This window comes from Cricetulus griseus, chromosome 2 (genome assembly GCF_003668045.3).
Source record: "Cricetulus griseus strain 17A/GY chromosome 2, alternate assembly CriGri-PICRH-1.0, whole genome shotgun sequence".
In the NCBI taxonomy this organism is placed as follows: domain Eukaryota; kingdom Metazoa; phylum Chordata; class Mammalia; order Rodentia; family Cricetidae; genus Cricetulus; species Cricetulus griseus.
In genome coordinates this window covers 427,831,634-427,849,592 of record NC_048595.1, presented here as the reverse complement: position 1 = coordinate 427,849,592, position 17,959 = coordinate 427,831,634, and the positions used below count along the sequence as shown (strand labels likewise).

At 46.6% G+C, this 17,959-nt stretch overlaps 3 protein-coding genes across 10 annotated transcripts in view; 1 reads left to right on the top strand and 2 right to left on the bottom strand.

Annotated features, from left to right (window-relative positions):
- The window catches only part of Stk36 (serine/threonine kinase 36), a 31,548-nt gene extending 26,051 nt beyond the window's left edge, over nucleotides 1–5,497 (bottom strand). The window contains exons 1-6 of one of the 2 annotated variants that reach the window (XM_035441036.1): nucleotides 5,307–5,497; nucleotides 4,714–4,905; nucleotides 3,515–3,655; nucleotides 3,172–3,249; nucleotides 789–919; nucleotides 72–321 (exon numbers count right to left, since the gene is read on the bottom strand). In XM_035441036.1, coding sequence (XP_035296927.1) covers nucleotides 72–321; nucleotides 789–919; nucleotides 3,172–3,249; nucleotides 3,515–3,655; nucleotides 4,714–4,797 — 684 coding nt within the window. In that variant the 5' untranslated portion in view covers nucleotides 4,798–4,905; nucleotides 5,307–5,497. The remainder of the gene's footprint in view (nucleotides 1–71; nucleotides 322–788; nucleotides 920–3,171; nucleotides 3,250–3,514; nucleotides 3,656–4,713; nucleotides 4,906–5,306) is intronic. The other variant, XM_027397242.2, reaches the window with a different exon arrangement.
- On the top strand, nucleotides 5,491–14,211 carry Rnf25 (ring finger protein 25). 4 transcript variants are annotated; one of them, XM_035441037.1, is made up of 11 exons: nucleotides 5,491–5,594; nucleotides 7,819–7,893; nucleotides 8,034–8,247; nucleotides 8,331–8,398; nucleotides 8,493–8,562; nucleotides 11,618–11,689; nucleotides 11,787–11,924; nucleotides 12,247–12,339; nucleotides 12,868–13,002; nucleotides 13,146–13,669; nucleotides 14,078–14,211. In XM_035441037.1, the coding sequence occupies exons 1-11, from the start codon at nucleotides 5,554–5,556 to the stop codon at nucleotides 14,130–14,132; spliced, it is 1,485 nt and encodes a 494-aa protein (XP_035296928.1). In that variant the 5' UTR covers nucleotides 5,491–5,553; the 3' UTR covers nucleotides 14,133–14,211. The 4 variants fall into 4 exon arrangements, with proteins under 4 accessions (XP_035296928.1, XP_027253039.1, XP_027253037.1 ...); XM_027397238.2 differs by lacking the exon at nucleotides 14,078–14,211 and having other exon boundaries at nucleotides 8,145–8,247; nucleotides 12,250–12,339; nucleotides 13,146–13,798; XM_027397236.2 differs by lacking the exon at nucleotides 14,078–14,211 and having other exon boundaries at nucleotides 8,145–8,247; nucleotides 13,146–13,798.
- On the bottom strand, nucleotides 11,341–17,873 carry LOC100771607 (mitochondrial chaperone BCS1). Of its 4 annotated transcripts, none has more exons than XM_027397239.2 (8): nucleotides 17,610–17,873; nucleotides 16,328–16,747; nucleotides 16,107–16,246; nucleotides 15,733–15,927; nucleotides 15,452–15,515; nucleotides 15,056–15,225; nucleotides 14,479–14,596; nucleotides 11,341–14,385 (listed from the first exon to the last, which is right to left on the bottom strand). In XM_027397239.2, the coding sequence occupies exons 2-8, from the start codon at nucleotides 16,645–16,647 to the stop codon at nucleotides 14,136–14,138; spliced, it is 1,257 nt and encodes a 418-aa protein (XP_027253040.1). In that variant the 5' UTR covers nucleotides 16,648–16,747; nucleotides 17,610–17,873; the 3' UTR covers nucleotides 11,341–14,135. The 4 variants fall into 4 exon arrangements, with proteins under 4 accessions (XP_027253040.1, XP_027253042.1, XP_027253041.1 ...); XM_027397241.2 differs by having other exon boundaries at nucleotides 11,341–11,780; XM_027397240.2 differs by having other exon boundaries at nucleotides 16,328–16,647.
- Nucleotides 17,874–17,959: the final 86 nt, after the last annotated feature.

The window sequence follows — 17,959 nt, the reverse complement described above, 5'->3', positions numbered from 1 at the left end:
ATGATTGTGGAAAAGAGGCAATAGAGGAAGGCAGGTTTCTGATATAAAAGCTATCCTTTATCTCCTTTTACCTTGAAGCAGGGACTGATGGTGGAGGGCCAGCGCACAGGGTCCTTGAGAATGAGGCTAACCAGCTGAAAGATGCTGGTGGTGTAGAAGGGAGGCGTGCCCACAGCCAGCTCATACAGGATGCAGCCTACAGACCAGAGGTCTGCAGTGTGGTCATACGGTCGCTCCTCCACCAGCTCTGGAGACATATAGAGTGGTGTGCCTTTGATGGATGTCAGCACCATGGTGTTAGTGCTCATAGCTCGGGCAAATCTGCAGAGATGACAGGATACAAATGAAAAAGATCTTCCTGACCTTGTCACAGCGAGAAAATGGCATCGGAGGACAGGGGCCAATGTGGTGGCTCAGTGGCAAAAGTGCCTGCCATCGTGCCTGATGGCTTGTGTTCCACCCCCCAGGACTCACATAATGGTCGGAGGGAACTGACTCCTGCAAGTTGTCCTCTGACCTCTACAAGCATGCCATGGTGTATGTGTGCCCACATCTTCACAGGCACAATACATAAACGTCATAAAAATATCTTTCAAAAGAAAATTGAACCTGGCCATTTGCTACCTGTCAGCACATGGGATAACCTGAACCAAAGCAGACGCAGTACCTTTGATCAATTCCAAAGGCCCAGCCAGAGGCCCAATCTCCAGCTGTGGTTCTAACATGAGGCTCTGGGTGGTCTAGGACTCCCTGAAGGAGAAGCATAGGTGGAAGCCCAGAAACCCTACCCAAAGTCACAAAGTTTGATGCCACCACCCTTGGCGAGGAGAATGTTCTGAGGTTTCATGTCTCGGTGGAGGATTCGGTGAGAATGCAGGTAATACAGGGCTGACACCAACTGGGCAGCAATGGCCTGAACCTAGGGGTCAGACAAATGAAAGGAAAGGTCAGAGAAAGAAGCCAGCGGACAAGCCAAAGAGTTCCAGTATCGAGGCTAGTTTGACTTTTTGTTCTTCGCTTCTCTTCTTAGGGCCTCACTTTATGCTACATCCTTCTTGGTTCTTGTTCCCCTTAATTCATCCTTTTATTTGTTCAAGGAAAACCTATTGTATCTCTTGGCTTCATCACCATGAACAAATTATTCTGTTTCCCAGAGTCATCATCTATAAGGAGACAATAATACAGCACCTACCTCCCAGGACTACTGTACAGATTAATGGAGTTAAAGCATGTAACACAATGTACAGAACAGTACCTGCTATGAAGGAAATAGTCTGTGCATAACAGCTGTTTTAAATAAGACAAAAACCCCTTTTCTTAATATACACAGTCACTTAAACAAGGCAGACGGAACAGTAAGATAATTACTTTTTTGTTTGTTTGTTTGTTTGCTTGCTTGCTTGCTTGCTTGCTTGAGACAAGAGTCTCATGTATCTCCCAGGCTGGCCTTGAACTTGGTATATAGCTGAGGATGACCTTGAACTTCTGATCCTCCTACCTCTACCTCACCAGCACTGAGATTACATGTATGTGCCACCGAGTCTAGTTTTATGTGGTACTAGGAATCCAACCCAGGGTTTCATGCATGCTAGGCAAGTACTCTACCAACTAAGCTATACAGCACCAGTTTAAAGTGACTACTTACAACAGTAATGGCACTTCTGGGGTTGGAGGCTGCCTACTTGTTAAGAATATAAAGAGCCAGTTCTGGTGGTGCAGGCCGGTAGGATTTGCTAAAGGAGGCAGAGACAGGAGGATCTGGAGTTCGAGGCCAGCCTGGACTACACATTTTAGCCTGGCATTGGTGGTGCACCCCTTTAATCCCAGCACTCGGGAGGTAGAGGCAGGCGGATCTCTGTGAGTTCAAGGCCAGCCTGGTCTCCAGAGCAAGTGCCAGGATAGGCTCCAAAGCTACACAGAGAAACCCTGTCTCGAAAAACAAAAAAAAAAAAAAAAACAAAAAAAAAAAACAAAAAAAAAGAATATAAAGAAACACATAGAATGAATGTAGTTGGACACTCCTCAACCAAATCCCATTGCCATCCTCCTTGTCCTAATGGTGAATCCTCTGCAGCCACAATGCTTCTCTTAGGGCTCTCTCTAATACTAACCTTACTTCCTTAAGGGAATAATAACTATGGCCAATATCCACAAAATTAATAATAGCTGTTTATCATCATGATGAATTAAATCATTAATCTTCAAATAGCCTTACAAGGTAAATATTATTAACATCTTCATTTTATCAATGAAGTAACTAAAGACAAAGACTTAAGAGTAATTTGTTCATGGGGACCCGGCTAGTGAGGGGCAAGATTTATACTTAAGATATTATGGTTCCAGTGTCCCAATACTTAACTCTCACCCTGTAGTGCCTATCTATATATCTAGAATCTTGTTCTCTTCTTGTAGGTCTTCAAAAAGTTGCTGGTGAGATGGTTCAGTGGGTAAAGGCACTTGATGCCAAGCCTAATGACCCGAGTTCAATCCCTGGGACCCACATGGTAGGAGGAGGAGAGAAGTGACTCTGACTCCTGCAAGTTTCCCTCTCATTCCACATGTGTGCTCTGATCCTCATGTATATGTACATCACACACACACACACACACACACACACACACACACAATAACACTTTTAAAAGAAGAACTGTCAGGTGAAGTGCCCACTGAACAAGCATTAGGACTTGGGAGTTTGGATTCTCACCATCTATATTAAAAGCTGGGTATGGTGTCACAAATCTGTAGCCCTGGTGTTTGGGGAGCCAGTAAAGACAGGCACATCCTAGAACTTGTTAGCCAGGCCAGTCCAATCTGAAGTCTCAATAACAGCTCCAGAATCAGAAAATAAAAGGTGGAAAACAACTGAAGAAGACACTGGTCCTAACCTCTGGCCTCTACACAAATGCACATGTATGAGCACATGAACCTACACATATTTGCACACACACAAATAAACCCATATATATATATATATATAATATATATATATATATATATTACACAGACACACACAGACACACAGACACACAGACACAGACACACACACACACACACACACACACACACACACACACACACACAAATGAACTCTTGATGCCCTCAGCTTGCACTCCTAGCACTTCACCTAGAGAGAGATTCAAAGTACAGGCACATTTGAGTCAGGGAGCATACCTGGTCTTCAGGAAGTTTTCCATCATCTTCCAGAATCTGAAAGAGTTCTCCCTCAGCATAGTCTGTTACTACCACCACCTGCAAGGAGAAGGCAGTATGGCACTGACGGGCCAGTCATGCACTCTGTGGCTGGGAAATGTCTGGGGTCCTTAGGCTTGGAGAGGGGCAACCCAACACCATCAAAACATACCTCTTTGAAGCCAAGCAGTGGTGGTGCATGTTCGAGAGGCAGAGGCAGGCGGATCTCTGTGAGTTCAAGGCTAGCCTGGTCTACAAAGCTACAGAGAGAAATCCTGTGTCGAAAAACAAAAACAAAAAACAAACAAATAAATACAAAACATACCTCTTTGTCAGTCTCAAAGCTGTCAAGCATATGCACAATGTTGGGATGCCACAGACCCCTCATGATTTCAATCTCTCGTTGCAGATTCCTCAGCTCTTTCTCTGAGCGTCCCAGTTTGGGGATAAACTTCAAGGCCACCACCTGTCATTAGCAAGGTAAAGAATCAAGGCCTAACCATACCATGGAGAAGTGCAAAGAAACTCTCAGACCAGCTGAGCTGCTTGGGAGAGCCTCAGACCCAGTAAGCTGCCTGGAAGAGACATTCTCCATCCTGTCAAGCTGTCAAGTAGTGCAGTGTGCTCTAGATATCCAGCATTCAGGAGCTGTCATACATGCTGGGATGGGAAGTAATCAGTAACCCCTAACCCCTCTCTTATAGCTTATACTCCTTTAAGTAACCTCAAAAAAACTCACTGGTTCTCTTCTCTTCTCTCTTCTCTCTCTCTCTCTCTCTCTCTCTCTCTCTCTCTCTCTCTCTCTCCCTCTCCCTTCCTCTCTCCCTCCCCTCTCTCTCTCTCTCTCTCTCTCTCTCTCTCTCTCTCACACACACACACACACACACTCACAGTGCAAATATTCCACACTTAATCTTAGAGTTCCACAATTCAAGATTTTATATGGCTTAGCCAACTCTTAGTTGCATTCTAACACATGCTAACCTCCTCCTCCTTGACTTTCCCCAGGGTGTAATGGATTTACTCTGGCTTTGTCAACCCATCACCAGGGGGAAACGGTTACTGCCAAATAGAGCCCTTTGATGGATTCTGGGAGAGGTTTTGTGACCTAAGCAAAGGACTCGAGGTGAGATTTAGGGAAAAGAGAAGGAAATGTGAAGATGGAGGAACAGATTTCACAGGTTTATCTATTCTTAGGCAAAACAAAGAACACTGACATTTTTTGTCTTTAGTAGGTGACAGGCATTATACTATGAGTGATTGTGAAACACCTTTAATCCTCAGACCCCATCAATCATCCCCCATTGTACAGTTTTGGGAAACTGAAGCATGGAATGGTTGGGTAGTTTGTCCCTAGTTCTAAGGCTGGAATCTGACTCCAAGTAATCAAATTTCAGGGTCCTCACATCATAGGAAGTATGCTGGAGTCAGAGCCTAGAAATACACACCATGCAACTCTTCTGTCCAAGTTTCTGCTGGTGTAGGGGCACCAAATCCCACTCAAAAGTTATCTTTGTTCACTACCTGAGCACTGTATTTTTTTCGGCCCTTATACACTCTGCCAAAAGAGCCTTCTCCAATCATCTCCAAAACGTGGTACTTTTCCATGGCAAGGGTTTCAGGGTCTCTCAGAAGGTAGAAAGAAGACGGCAACAACGAAGACGGCGGCAACGAGCTATAGATGCAGGAACAGTTCCACACATCTGGGAAGCCTGGCTTGGAACATGGGAGAAAAATAGACATTATCAGCTAAGCCTTTTCTCCTTTTCACAATAAACCAGGCCTCAAAAACAGGATCAGGATGGAAAGATGATCAGGTCTTGGAAACAGAACGTCTGGAGTCACCCATTCAGGCTAGGTGTTCACAGCACACCGCGTCCCTTTTCCCCTCTCCACCAGCGACGCTCACATGCTCCTCCTATAGCTTCCAAGTTAATAACACCTTCGGCTCGCCCCAGCACCGCCGCTCTTGACTCCTGGCGCGAGCCGAGTCCCCCCAACTTTCCCCCCAACCTAGATGCTCCAGGCTTCCCAGGCCGAGGGCTGGCGGTCCGGCCCTCTAACCGGGTCCCCCCCAGCTGCCTGCGTTGCTGTTCTCGTTAGTTTCCCACTCTTACGAGTTTTATTCCCTGGAACCGGTCAGAAGTTTAAAGGACAAAGCTCTCAGAGATGTGTAACAGACACAAACGGCCCATTGGCACTTTGTAGGGCACTTCTGTCGCTTGGCTAGCAGGCCCCACAAAGGACCTAGAGTCTTCAGTTGCCTAGAAACAGCGCCAGCTTTCTTTACCCCGCCCCGCCCTAGTTTTCAGTCTCTAACTTCCCCAAAGGTATTTCCGGTTCCGGCTAAGAGCCGGAGAAGACATGGCGGCGTCTGCGTCGGCAGCTGCCGGGGAAGAGGACTGGTAACTTTGGGTCATAGGTTTTGGCTGGCTGTCTGGATCTGGTGCTGGGAACTAGCAACAGCTTCAAATCGTCCGAACTGCGGGCATGAGGGGTGGATCATGGGGCGAGCGGTGACAGAAACCCTGGCATCCTTTCCTAGGCGGACGAGGGTGGAGGGACGCTGACCTGAGAAGGGACTGACTGGGTCTGCGCCGGCCTGGCCAGTTGGGCCCACGCCTTATCGACCTAATTGCCTCCTGCTACGGCCCTATCCCTCCCACTTCTCCCTGATGTGACTTTCTGGGGCCTGTAGGATGGCTGCTCATCACCCTCTCGCCTCTCGGAACGGACGTCCTCCTCCTCCTCGTGTCCCTCGTGCCCCTAGGATCCTACCCTTTGGCCCAGTCCATTTCTGCCTATGCGTTCCTCTCATTTCCCCCGACAGCACTTATAACTATTGTCAGAAAAGCCTAACTCCCCACATAAGCCCTCCTACTCTCTCGGGCATTCTTAAGAAGAGACCAAAAGCCTTTAAGGACTTTGGGTTTTGAAGATAAAGATGATCTCACTTCATATTTAATTAACTGGATATGATGCTGACCAGACTAGCTAGCTCCTGAGAGCCCGTGTCAGCTGTAAAAAAAAAAAAAAAAAATAGTGGGCGTGGCATTACCTCATAGAGTAGTTGGGAGGATCACTGGGATTTGTAATATACATAAAGGCCTGCTTTTCATTAATTGCTTAAGTGTAAGACCTCAAGAGACTAGATAACCCAAAGGATATCTCTATAAGTTAAGGCCTTCTAATCTTAGTACCCTCTCCCACCCCCTTCAGTGACTTAAGACCTTATCACTCTCCCAGTCTGTATCTTACGTCCACAACCCAGGTCACCTAACGTGTGCAAAATACTGAAGATGTCGTAACTGAGGCTGTACCTCAGTGTTGCTTTGGTTCAGGGAGGCCAGCCAGTAGTTTCCTTTCTAAAGCTATGTAGACTAATGCTCTTTACTATTAGGAAAAATGCTTAAGATTATGAAGGGACACCTGAGTCATGAGAGCGTAGTCGTGATTGCAGTAGTCTGTGTCATCCAGAATGTCGTTTTTATTTGTGAAATAATAAGCTTTATATTTTAAGGTTTCTGTGTAAGGCTTAAGAATGCTAAAAAATAGTCATAATAACCACCACTGATAAAGTTCCTACTGGGTGTGCTCCTTCTATATATCACCTGGGTAGGGCTGTGGACTCAATCACTCATCTTCAGTGTCATTACAATTGTTGTTTGTATGTTTAAATGTGTGCCTTCTGATTTATATCAGGACCACAAACCCTGTACTCGACATGATGTTTGGGTTAACTAGAAATCCAGCGTCATGTGTGTATTCACAGTACTTAGATTATGCCCTTCTCTTTTTTCTTTTGAGGGTGGGGTGAGATCACTTAGACTAGGTACTATGTCTCATACACTTGGGCACTGTATATAAACAATTTTTAAGTCTCACAGTAGCCCTAGTGAATATGTTGTATTATCTCTAAGTGGTAGACAGTGTAACTCAGGCTTCCAAAAATAAGTGACCTGACCATATAGCTGGTAAGTAGTTTCTGCCTACTATCAGCTACAAGGCCTATAGCTCTCCTAATGCAGTATAGCTTTTAGATTACCTAAACCTGTTCATCTTGGCATATCCTTTGAGGATGCTTAGACTGACTAGTGTTGGCAAGGTTATTGGCAGCACCCAGGGTACAGGGAACTGTGCTGAACAGTAGTATAGGCAGGCAGGAGTAGTATTGGTAACCTTGTTAGTAATGAGTTAGTAATGAGTTTAGATAGATAGATAGATAGATAGATAGATAGATAGATAGATAGATAGATAGATAGTCAGGGAGGAGCCACCAAAGGATAATCAGCTGTAGAAACTTGAGCAGGAAGTCAGGGCCTGGCTCTGACTGGTCCTATTCCTCCTCCTGTGTTAAGCCTTGGTCAGTTGTTTCATCTCTCTGGGAATCTGTTTTCTCAGGTTGGCAGAGGTGAACTCTAAAATTCTAATTCCCATTCTTTCTACCTGGCCAATTGACAATTTAAAGAAATATTTCCCTATTTTACCAAATAATTTACCAAATACCAAATAATGTATTGAGGTAGGTTTTTGTTGTTGTTGTTGTTTTTTAAGTGAGTCTTCATCAGCCTTGGCAGGCTTCAGCAGGGAAAACTGTATTAGTGACTCAGTCTCCCCCTTACTCTCCAGGGTCCTTCCCTCTGAAGTTGAAGTATTAGAGTCTATCTATCTGGATGAACTACAGGTGATGAAAGGAAATGGCAGGTGCGTATTCAATTGGGGGTGGGCAGGAGTCTTCGTAGTGAGATGATTCTGCACAGAATCTGGGCTTAGGGTACTGTGAGCCTTGACTCGGAGGTGATGTTTGTCATAAACACTATTCCCTTAATTCTCCCCCTGAAAAGAACAAGTCCAGTGAGCATCCCTCTACCTGCTTTACTGTCTCACCCCACTCCTCCCGAGCTTTCAAGCCCCTGCCCAGTCACACCCTGCGTCTTCACTTCATCCACCTGCAGATCTTCACCCTGGGAGATTTTTATCACTCTGCACCCGGCCACCGCAGAGGTCCAAGATTCGCAGTTTGTCTGTTTTACTCTGGTGCTTCAGGTCCCAGTACAGGTGAGGCCTCTGCATGAATGTGAAGGGAAGAAGGGGAGAGTCCCTCGAGTGGGTCACTTTAATATGTTGCTTTTCTGCACTAGTATCCCCATGAGGTGCCACAGATCTCCATCCGTAACCCCCGAGGGCTTTCAGATGAGCAGATCCACAAGTAAGTTGGGCTAGTTGGGAGAGGAAGACTCAGAATTCAGTTCTACATGCTGAAGGAAGGAAGTTTTAATATTGGCTTCATTATTTTTTCCCAGGATCTCACAGGCACTGGGCCATGTGGCCAAGGAGGGACTAGGCACAGCCATGCTCTATGAACTCATTGAGGTAAAGTGTGATGGCCTGGGGAAATGTCCTCCTTTCAGGCTAGAGCATTTCTGCAGTCAGTACATTAAGTCCTTGTTTGCTTAGACCCTCAATTAGTTTAGAAAGATAATTCCCATGTTTCAAAAAAATCTCATATTTAGCTTCCCCAAATTGTCAGTTCCAACATCTTGATGAAAAAGTATTTTTTCCTCTTTTATTTTGTTGTGGGGCTTTTGTCATTCGTTTTGTTTTGAGACAGCATCTTGATGTAAGTCTGGCCCGGAACTGGCAGCCATCCTCCTGCCTTGGCCTCCTATATACTGAAATTGTTGGCATGTGCCACCACATGTAGCAACTTTCCCTCTTTGGCATACATTAATTTTTCTATTCTGTACTATTCTGTTCTTTCTCTTTGTTTGTTTACTTATTTATTGTTGGTCTTAATTAGGGTTTCTATTACTGTGATGAAACACCATGGCCAAAAATAACTTGGGGAAGAAAGGATTTATTTCACCTTATACTTTCAGGAACAGTCCATGACTAAGGGAAGTCAGAGCAGAAACTTAAGGCAGGAAGAAGCCATGGAGGGGTGCTGCTTCCTGGCTTGCTCGTCATCATGGCTTGCTCAGCTTGCTTTCTTATCAAACTCAGGACCATCAGTCCATGGATGGCACCATCCACAATGGACTGGACCCTCCCCCACCAATTACTAACTAAGGAGATGCCCCACAGGCTTGCCTTCAGGCCAGTTTTATGAAGGTATTTTCTCAATTGTGGTTCCTTCTTAGATGCTTCTAGTTAACCATGATGGGTCTCACGATGTAGCTCTGGCTGTCCTGAACTTAGAGATCCATCTGCCCCTGCCTGTCAAGTGCTGGGAATAAAGGCATCCGTTCCCACACCCTACATTCTCTCTTGCTTCAGTTTCAGTACTTTTTCTTTTTCCTGTACTGAGGTTCAAACCTAAGGCCTTGCACATACTAGACAAGTGATCTACTGCTGAGCTATATTCATAGCATTTTTAAAAATTTTAATTCTGAGAACGAGTCTCATTAAATGAACAAGCATGTCTTTAACTTGTGATTCTCCTGTCCCTGTCTTCCAAGTAGTTGGCATTACAAGCCTGTGCCACCAGGACTGGCTTCAGGCAGTTATTGTTTTCTTAGCATTAGCAACTGAAAGTAGAAAATAACAGGGCTTTTACCTAGGGGCTAGACATGAGGGATCTTAGTCATAGATAAACACTTGAAGGCTAGCTTGCATTAGAACTTCACAAAGAGTTCATACTTAGGCTAGCCATAGTGGTGCACACGTGTGATCCTAGCACTTTGGAGGTGAAGGCAAGAAAATCCATGAGTTCAAAGCATCCTTAACTACATAGCAAGGTCAAGGATTGCTTGGGCTACATCAGACCCTGTCTTAAAAAAAGAGAAAGAAGCCAGGCTGTGGTGGCACACACCTTTAATCCCAGCATTCAGGAGGCAGAGGCAGGTAGATTTCTCTAAGTTTGAGGCAAGCCTGGTCGCAAATCAAGTTCCAGGCCACCTAGAGCTGTTACACAGAGAAACCCTTTTTTTTTTGTTGTTGTTGTTTTTTTGCTTTTCAAGACAGTGTTTCCCTGTGTAACTTTGGAGCCTGTCATGGAACTTGCTCTTGGAGACCAGGCTGCTCTCAACTCACAGAGATCCACCTGTCTCTGCCTCCTGAGTGCTGTGATTAAAGGCATGCCCGCCTGAGAAACCCTGTCTTGAAAGAAAGAAAATTGTATATTCTTTCTGGTTAAGTAAACAACCCACAAGAAACAAAGGCAGAGAAGCAAAATACATGGGTAACTTCTTGTTTGAGGTTTAAAACACACAAGCATGGTCACCCTTGTTTCCTTCTCCTTGGGGTTTCTTGGGGAAAATGTTCAGAGTACAGTGAAGATGAGTGGCATAGAATCAGTGAGTGGACATTTAGAGCACAGTAGCACTCCTGGGCCAGACTCTAGTGCAGCCTCTGAAATTTTAGTTTTAGCTATGCAAATGCATATTTCATAGACCAATTTGATGCCATTTGATTTCTGTCCATTTGGTTGTCTGTTTGAACAAATGCATTGCCCCATGGGGGAATTATACTTGAAGAATGTTAAGAAAAGCCTCTGAGGCCCCACACAGTTGTGTGTGCTAATAATTCTAGCCACCAGAGAGTCTGAAGAAAAAGGATCTCTTGAGCCCAAAAACTTGGGCCAAGGCAAGAAAGCAAGACTCCTGGTTCAGACAACAACCACAAAAAAGAGGCATCTCAGAAAATGAAAATGGGGTGGGTTTGGTTTGTTTGTTTTGTACTTTTGAGACAGTCTCACTGTGTAGCCAGGCTAGCCTCAAATCCAAAGTAATCCTCCTAGCTTCCTGAGTGCTAGAATTGAAGCTACCGTGTGTGCGCGCGCGCGCGTGTGTGTGTGTGTGTGTGTGTGTGTGTGTGTGTTTAAAGACTTCCGAGGGCCAGGTGTGTTGGTGCATGCCTTTAGTACTAGCACTTAGGAGGCAGAAGTAGGCAGATCTAGAGTTCTAGTGATTGAGTTCCAGGACAGTCATACAAAGAAACCCTGTCTCAAAACAAACAAAACTAATACACACATACACACCTTGGAGAGAGAAAAATAATCAAAACTCATCTTTGTGTTTTGTTTTTCAAGGCAGAGTATCTGTGTGTAGTCCTGGCTGACCTGGAACTCCATTTGTAGACCAGGCTGACTTTGATACACCTGCCTCTGCCTCTTGAGTGCCAGGATTAAAGGCATGCACCACAATGCCCAACTAGGAATATTATTTTTATCTCCAAGTACCTTAAAGGTGACTTACTGACAGGAGAAATAATTGACTTAGATTTTGAAACCAGGAAGATCAATTGGGGGGAGGGAGACATAGAGAGGGATTCTTGCAAATAGAACATCACCGGGATAGGAATGCATAAACAGTAAGGTAGCAAGGTGGCTTGGTAGATATCACACCCAGCCAGTCACTCCTGGAAGAAGAACATGGGATGTGTTTAGTCTTCTGCCTCCACATTTCAGTAGCATCTTCTCTCCTTTCAGAAAGGGAAGGAAATTCTCACAGACAACAACATCCCCCATGGTCAGTGTGTCATCTGCCTCTATGGTTTCCAGGTGGGTTTCTCAGCTGCAGCCTGGAGTGAGCTTGAGCAGATAGGTAAGGACAAGTGCGTGGCCACAGGTGCAGGACTCTGCATCCGTCTCCCTACAGGAAGAGGAGGCCTTTACCAAAACACCCTGTTACCACTACTTCCACTGCCACTGCCTCGCTCGCTACATCCAGCACATGGAGCAAGAGCTGGAGGCACAAGGACCCGAACAGGAGCCACAGCATGTTGTCACCAAACAGGTAGACATTGCCAGACCGGCTTTCTTGTCTGGTACCCTTAGACCTTCACATCCATCTCCATCCCTCCATTCTAGTGGCTTTTCATCATTTAGTTGTAGATACCTTTGAGATTAACTCTCACCCCAATCCAGAAAGGCATCCTTGTGTACACTGACATATTGCATGCGGCTTTGCAACATTGCCAGACATTTCCTTAGGCAGCCCTTTCCTGCTCCGTCCCCCATCATTGCTGAGCAGCTAATGCTTGTGCCCTTCAACCCCAGCCCTCCAAGGACTGGGCTGGCTGACAGGGAGCGGGATGTGATTTCTCCTCTTGTTTTAGAAGGCAGTCGGTGTGCAGTGTCCTGTGTGCAGGGAGCCCCTTGTGTATGACCTTGCCTCGCTGAAAGCAGCCCCTGAACCCCAACAACCCATGGTAAGGGATTTCCTTCCGGTCTAAACCAGGAATAGTGGCATTCTCTAAGGAGAGAGAAATGACATCTTGTCTCTGCTATTCTCTGGAGTTGGGTTTGACTTGCTTAAGACTATTCTTTGAAGCCACAGCCCCACCAGGAGCCTAAGACTTCAGAAGCCCAACTCTGAGGAACAAAACCAAGAACTCAGATTGGGAATGTAGCTCATTTAGTAGTGCACTTGCCTAGCACACACAAAGCCCTAGGTTTGATCCCCAGCACTGCATTAAAAAACCTGGTATTGGTACAGTGGTAACTCAATTAATCCCAGCACTCAGGAAGTGGAGGCAGGAGGAAAAGCAGTTCAAGGTCATGCTTGGCCAAATGGTAAGTTTGAGGCCAGTCTGGGCTTTATGAAACTTTTGTCTAAAACAAAACACTAGGAACCTCATGCAGCTCTCCTAGGACAATCCTAGAAGAGTTAGGGTTCAAGTTGACCGCTTTCTCATCTTGGTTTTTTTCTCCTGCCATTCTGCTTCCTTTCCTCCAAGGAGCTGTACCAACCCAGTGCAGAGAGCTTGCGCCAACAGGAAGAGCTTAAGCGGCTATATCAGAGACAGCAGGAAAAAGGTGGCATCATTGACCTTGAGGCAGAACGGAACCGGTACTTCATTAGCCTTCAGCAGGTGAGGAAAGGAAAGGGTTCCCCTCTTGGCCTCAGTGCCTCCAGCGCTATTGTGAGGATGTGCTCCATTTTGCCTAGGGAGGATAATGGCCGGCTGGTAGTGGAGAGGGATCTCCCTTGATGCATTGCCTCTCTTCTTCCCAGCCTCCTACTACTCTGGAACCTGAGTCAGCTGTAGATGTCTCTAGAGGATCCCAACCATCTAATGCCCTTTCTGCAGAACAGTCTACTTCCCTAGCTGCCCAGTCAACTGTGCCAACTCTACCCATGGCTACCCAGTATGTATATGAGAAGATTCCAGGGGCTGGCCCAAATCAGCAGAGGCTGGGTGAGACTCAGAAATCTATGCTAGATCCTCCACGATCTGGTCGTGGCTCCTGGCGACAGTATGATCGGAGGCACCAAAAAGGAGGGGAGTACTGTGCCACAAAAGGTACCAGTAACATCCAAGAACTGCCACCTTCTGGGAAGCCTCTCAAGGAGACTGTGGACTTAAAGCCAGAACCCCGTAACAAAGGGCTCACAGGTCTTCCTCAGGAAAAGGGGCCTGGTAGCTGGCAGGGTCCCACAGCTCGAAGGACTCGGGACTGTGCTCGCTGGGAACGCTCCAAAAGCCGTACACCAGGTTCTTCTTACTCCCACCTACCTCCGGGCCAAGGAGCATACAGGTCTGGTACTCACAGGGAGCCCATGGGCTTGGAATCCGAGGAAGGTTCCTAGCAGTACTGTGGGGGGACAGGGAACTGGGGGTGGGAGGGAGGCAATAAAGAGATTTGGCCTTCGCTTAACAGCACCTAGCTTGTATGGTATGGCTTTTTCTTCTTCTTCTTTTTTTTTTAATTGTTTTTCTTTTATGTGGATTGGTGTTTTGCCTGCATGTATGTCAGTGTGAGGGTATCAGATCACATAGAGCTGGAGTTACTGACAGTTGTGAGCTAGGTATGACTCTTTCTAAATTGCTACAAGATTTGGGTATGGCCGGGGGGCTCTAAGTCTGTTCTCTAAAAGTTCTAAGGTGGAAAGGGTCTTTTTTTTTTTTTTTTAAAGATTTATTTATTTATTTATTATGTATACAGTGTTCTGCCTGCATCTATCCCAGTCCAGAAGAGGGCACCAGGCACAGTGGCCTGATGATCACCTTAGAGATTCAACATTGTCAACAGCCCCCATGGGGTCATTTTTATACAGCATGAAGTAGCCTTGCACCTGGGCAGGACTAATCTGGGATGTAGCTTTAAGGACATGTTCTGCAAAGTTCTCAGCCAAGGAAGGTGCTTGCCCTGGATAGAACCTCTTGAACATCTGGGTTAGCTGCCAGTGTGAGCAGTAGCCCACATACTCCTTCATATCTACTCGCCCAGGACGTATCAGGGCAGGATCCAGCCTAAGAGGAAAAGCAGAGTCACAGCCAACAGTCCTGCCAGCACCCAAACAGATCATCTCCTCAGTCCCCCAACTTGCCTTCCTTTCTCCTTACCTGTCAATGTGATTGGTGGTCATGAACACAATACGTGCCTCAGTGGAGGCTACACCATCCAAAGCATTGAGCAGTCCGCTGAAGGTGAGACGACCTAGACCTTGGTATTTTACAGGATCTAGGTGATGATAGGAATGTGAATGTTAAAATCGTGCCCCAATCCCCACTGCAGCTCCCTACTTATCAGCACCTCTTGTTGCTGCCTCAGTCCTCCAAAAATGCCTGCTTCCACACTTACTCATTTACTTCTTACCCTCAATTCTTTTTTAAAAGAATTTCCCTGGGTTAGGGAGATGGCTTTGTAGTCAAAAGTGCTAGCTACACAAGCCTGAACACCCGAGTTTGATCTCAGAATCCAAGTAAAAAGCTGGATGTAGCGGTACACATCTAAATCTTAGGATATGTTGAAAGTTGAGACGAGTATGGCAGAACCAACAAGAGAGGGCTGCTTCAATGAAGTGCAAGGTGAGAACCAACTCCAAACAGTTGTCATCTGATCCCCACGTGCATGTACCTGCACACGTGCACACGAAACTAGCTAAACAAGAGACTCCTCGTCCCCAACATCCTCACTTACTCTCCACAGCCAAGTCTCGACTGAGAAAAGCGGCATCCACATCCTCCAGGAGCACCAAGCTCTGCTGCGGGGCTACACTGAGCAGATGGTTGAGCCGGTCATCTGAGAGACTAGAGTCTGTGAGGCTGAGCAGGCAGATGCTGTGCTCCACTTCTCCAGCCAGAGCTGTTCTGTGGACAGTGACAAGAAGGAGGTCCTAGGCAACCTGAAGACTCTCTGGGACTCCTAGGAGGTATGCCTCAGAGGCCTAAGCCTCCTATACCACCCACTTGATGTTCCATATATCTCATGTTTACCCTGGTCATTTGTTCCATGATTCGTGTCTTTTTTTCCAACCCTAGAAGCCCAGTTTTTCTGCGAAGGCTGTTTGTCAGTTGAGAGAATTTGACTACTCACATGAAGCTGCTTTTTCCACAACCAGGGGGCCCATAAAGAAGGTAACCACGTCTGTAGGGAATGCCTAGGGACATAACCAAGACAAACAAGACCTAAAGCGAATCATGTACTCTGGCCTAGGTGTCCACATTCCCCCTCCCCTCTGTTCCCTATTAGTCTGGTGGTCTTAGTATCAGAAAAAGATATCCCCATAGACTAGTTTTCTTTTCCCTTCCCCTGAGCTAAAATTTTCTGTCACCTCATGCAGCTATAGGCTAGTTCAGATCTCAGCTGCTTCTTACCTCTGTCAATGTACCACTTTGGGTTATCAATGAATTCCCGAATATCTTTGACAATTCGGTCAGCCAGACCCTGCTGTAGGACTACAGAATCCAGTGGCCTGCGGCGTCGTGGATATCCAAAGGTACGCCATTCAGAACCCACAGCTGTGTACATCACCGTCTTCCCCTCCTCCTGCTGCAGGGCTAGTGCTCGTGCTGAGAGCAAGAAAATGAGACAGTTAAGTCTCTTGATCACAGCTGATTCTCCAATTGGTACCTTCCTTCCTTGTACTCGGATCCTTATTCCTCCTCTCCAAGGAGCTGATGCCCAACCCCCCACCCCCACCCCCCATTACTGAACACTCCACCAAAAGCCTGCCTGTCCCATCTCATACCTTCTTCCAGGATATTGAAGAAAACCTTTCGGTCAGTGCCCAGGGCTGTAAAGATGACAGATTCCCAGGGAGTTCCCGTTTGCAAGTCTACCATCTGCATGTCTCGATTTCGTTGTACCCGGATCCATTTCCCCTGATACCTGAATAAAATTGTCAAAATGACCCAATTTCCTCCATTTATCTGACCTATCCGCAGAACCCTTCTTAGCTTCCAATCTTACCAAATGAAGTGGTTTCCAGGGCTGGGGATAAATTCGAACTTGGTGGAGATTCGGCCACTTTCATGTTGAAGGTATGAGGTTTCAACACTGAGGTGCTGTGTGCGGGTACTGTGTCGGGTAAGCCAGCTAAGCAACCAGGCATAACTTCTGTCTCTAGCAGGGACTTCGAGTGTGATCATGTAATGGCGCCGGAATGCCACTAGACCCAGTTGGGCTCCTTTTCGGGCTGCAGCCAGAACCGTGCCTACACCTACCAGTCCAAATCCAGCCCCAAAGTAGGGATTGTCTTTTAGGGCCAGAACAAAGTCTGTAAATGGCATCTTGAAAGGAAAAAACAAAAAACAAAAAAACAAAAACCAAACCACAGATGCTTACAGGCCCCGAGGCACTGTCAAAACCTAGGAGTGGAGAGCAGCAGAGCTGGGAGAAAGCATAAGACGAGTTTAGAAACCAAACCCCCATCAAATTAGCCCCATTTCCTCCCACAGAAGCAAGATGGACAGGTGAGCAGTACTGTGTGCTGAGCATCTTCTTGTGGAGCAGATATGGTGTTGGAATGCCAGGGCAAACACCCCAGGCTCTCCAATCCATTTTGCTCTTCAGATAGAAGACCTTTTGCCAGAAGACCATGTTTGGAGATTTTCTCAACTCCAAAAAGCAATGTAACCAGCTTCACATCGGGATGGGAGAAGGGCAAGACTTCCATCCCTGGCAAGAGCTGAGACAGAATGGGTCCCCCATTGGGTAGTCTGCAAAGGTGACTTTCCATTGGTCTATCAGTGACCTTACCACTAGAAATGTCCTTCAAATACCCTCTCTTTACACTCAGATCCTAATGGCCTGTTCAGACCTTTATTACTTCCCACCTAAACTATTTCATGCAAGTTAAATATTAGTTCTTGAAGTGGCATTTGAATGGACCTTCAGCGCTTGTATCATCCAGCCACCACAGCCGGACCATCTCCAATTCTGTCACACTTGTACTCCAGCACCCTCGGTGACTTTTTCCCATTGGGGTTCAAACACAACCGGATATACAGGACGTCCACATTAGGACTTCTACCTTTACTAGCAGTTCCAGAAATATGCAAATTCTACCTATCTCTGGCACACTCCGTTCTGCTGGTTCCGAATGCCCCCTTCTTTATTCCCGGCATTCTTATTGAGATCTCAGGGGCTACTTCCTCCACGGAGCCTTTTTAAATTCAACCCAATAAGACGCGACTAGGCCTAACTGTAGACAATTCCCAAGGGAAAAAAGGATGAATTATTTCCAGCACACCTCTCCTGAGACACTCCACCACCGCCGTGTCCTCTGACACGCCGGGCCACCGGTGAATTGGCAGCCGTGACTTCCACTAAGGCTCGGAGCTGGGATCCATGATTCCAAAACACCTTTGCATAGAGAGCCACTGAGGGAGCTCTTCTGACTCCCGGTTCCAGAGCCGGACACGCAGCAGCTGACTCCCAGACACCCTACACAACACAGCTCGCGCTTCCAGGAACGTGGTCCGGAGAAGTCGGTCACGCCGCCCCCTTGCCGCCGGGACTCTCTAGCCCTCAGACTCGATGGTAATACCAGGCTGCACTTGGAGGTAGCGCCGCTAGATCCCGCCCCCGAGCTCACATCTA

What these genes read in the sequence shown, in the direction of transcription:
- Rnf25 (XM_035441037.1), top strand. Translation starts at nt 5,554, where the DNA reads ATGGCGGCGTCTGCGTCGGCAGCTGCCGGGGAAGAGGACTG. An exon ending in GTGATGAAAGGAAATGGCAG is followed by an intron (nt 7,894 to 8,033) that starts GTGCGTATTCAA and finishes CCCCCTGAAAAG; the next exon opens with AACAAGTCCAGTGAGCATCC. An exon ending in CTGAACCCCAACAACCCATG is followed by an intron (nt 12,340 to 12,867) that starts GTAAGGGATTTC and finishes CTTTCCTCCAAG; the next exon opens with GAGCTGTACCAACCCAGTGC.
- LOC100771607 (XM_027397239.2), bottom strand. Translation starts at nt 16,647, where the DNA reads ATGCCATTTACAGACTTTGTTCTGGCCCTAAAAGACAATCCCTACTTT. An exon ending in CTTCAATATCCTGGAAGAAG is followed by an intron (nt 15,928 to 16,106) that starts GTATGAGATGGG and finishes TCTTGCTCTCAG; the next exon opens with CACGAGCACTAGCCCTGCAG. An exon ending in AAAGTGGTACATTGACAGAG is followed by an intron (nt 15,516 to 15,732) that starts GTAAGAAGCAGC and finishes TTATGTCCCTAG; the next exon opens with GCATTCCCTACAGACGTGGT.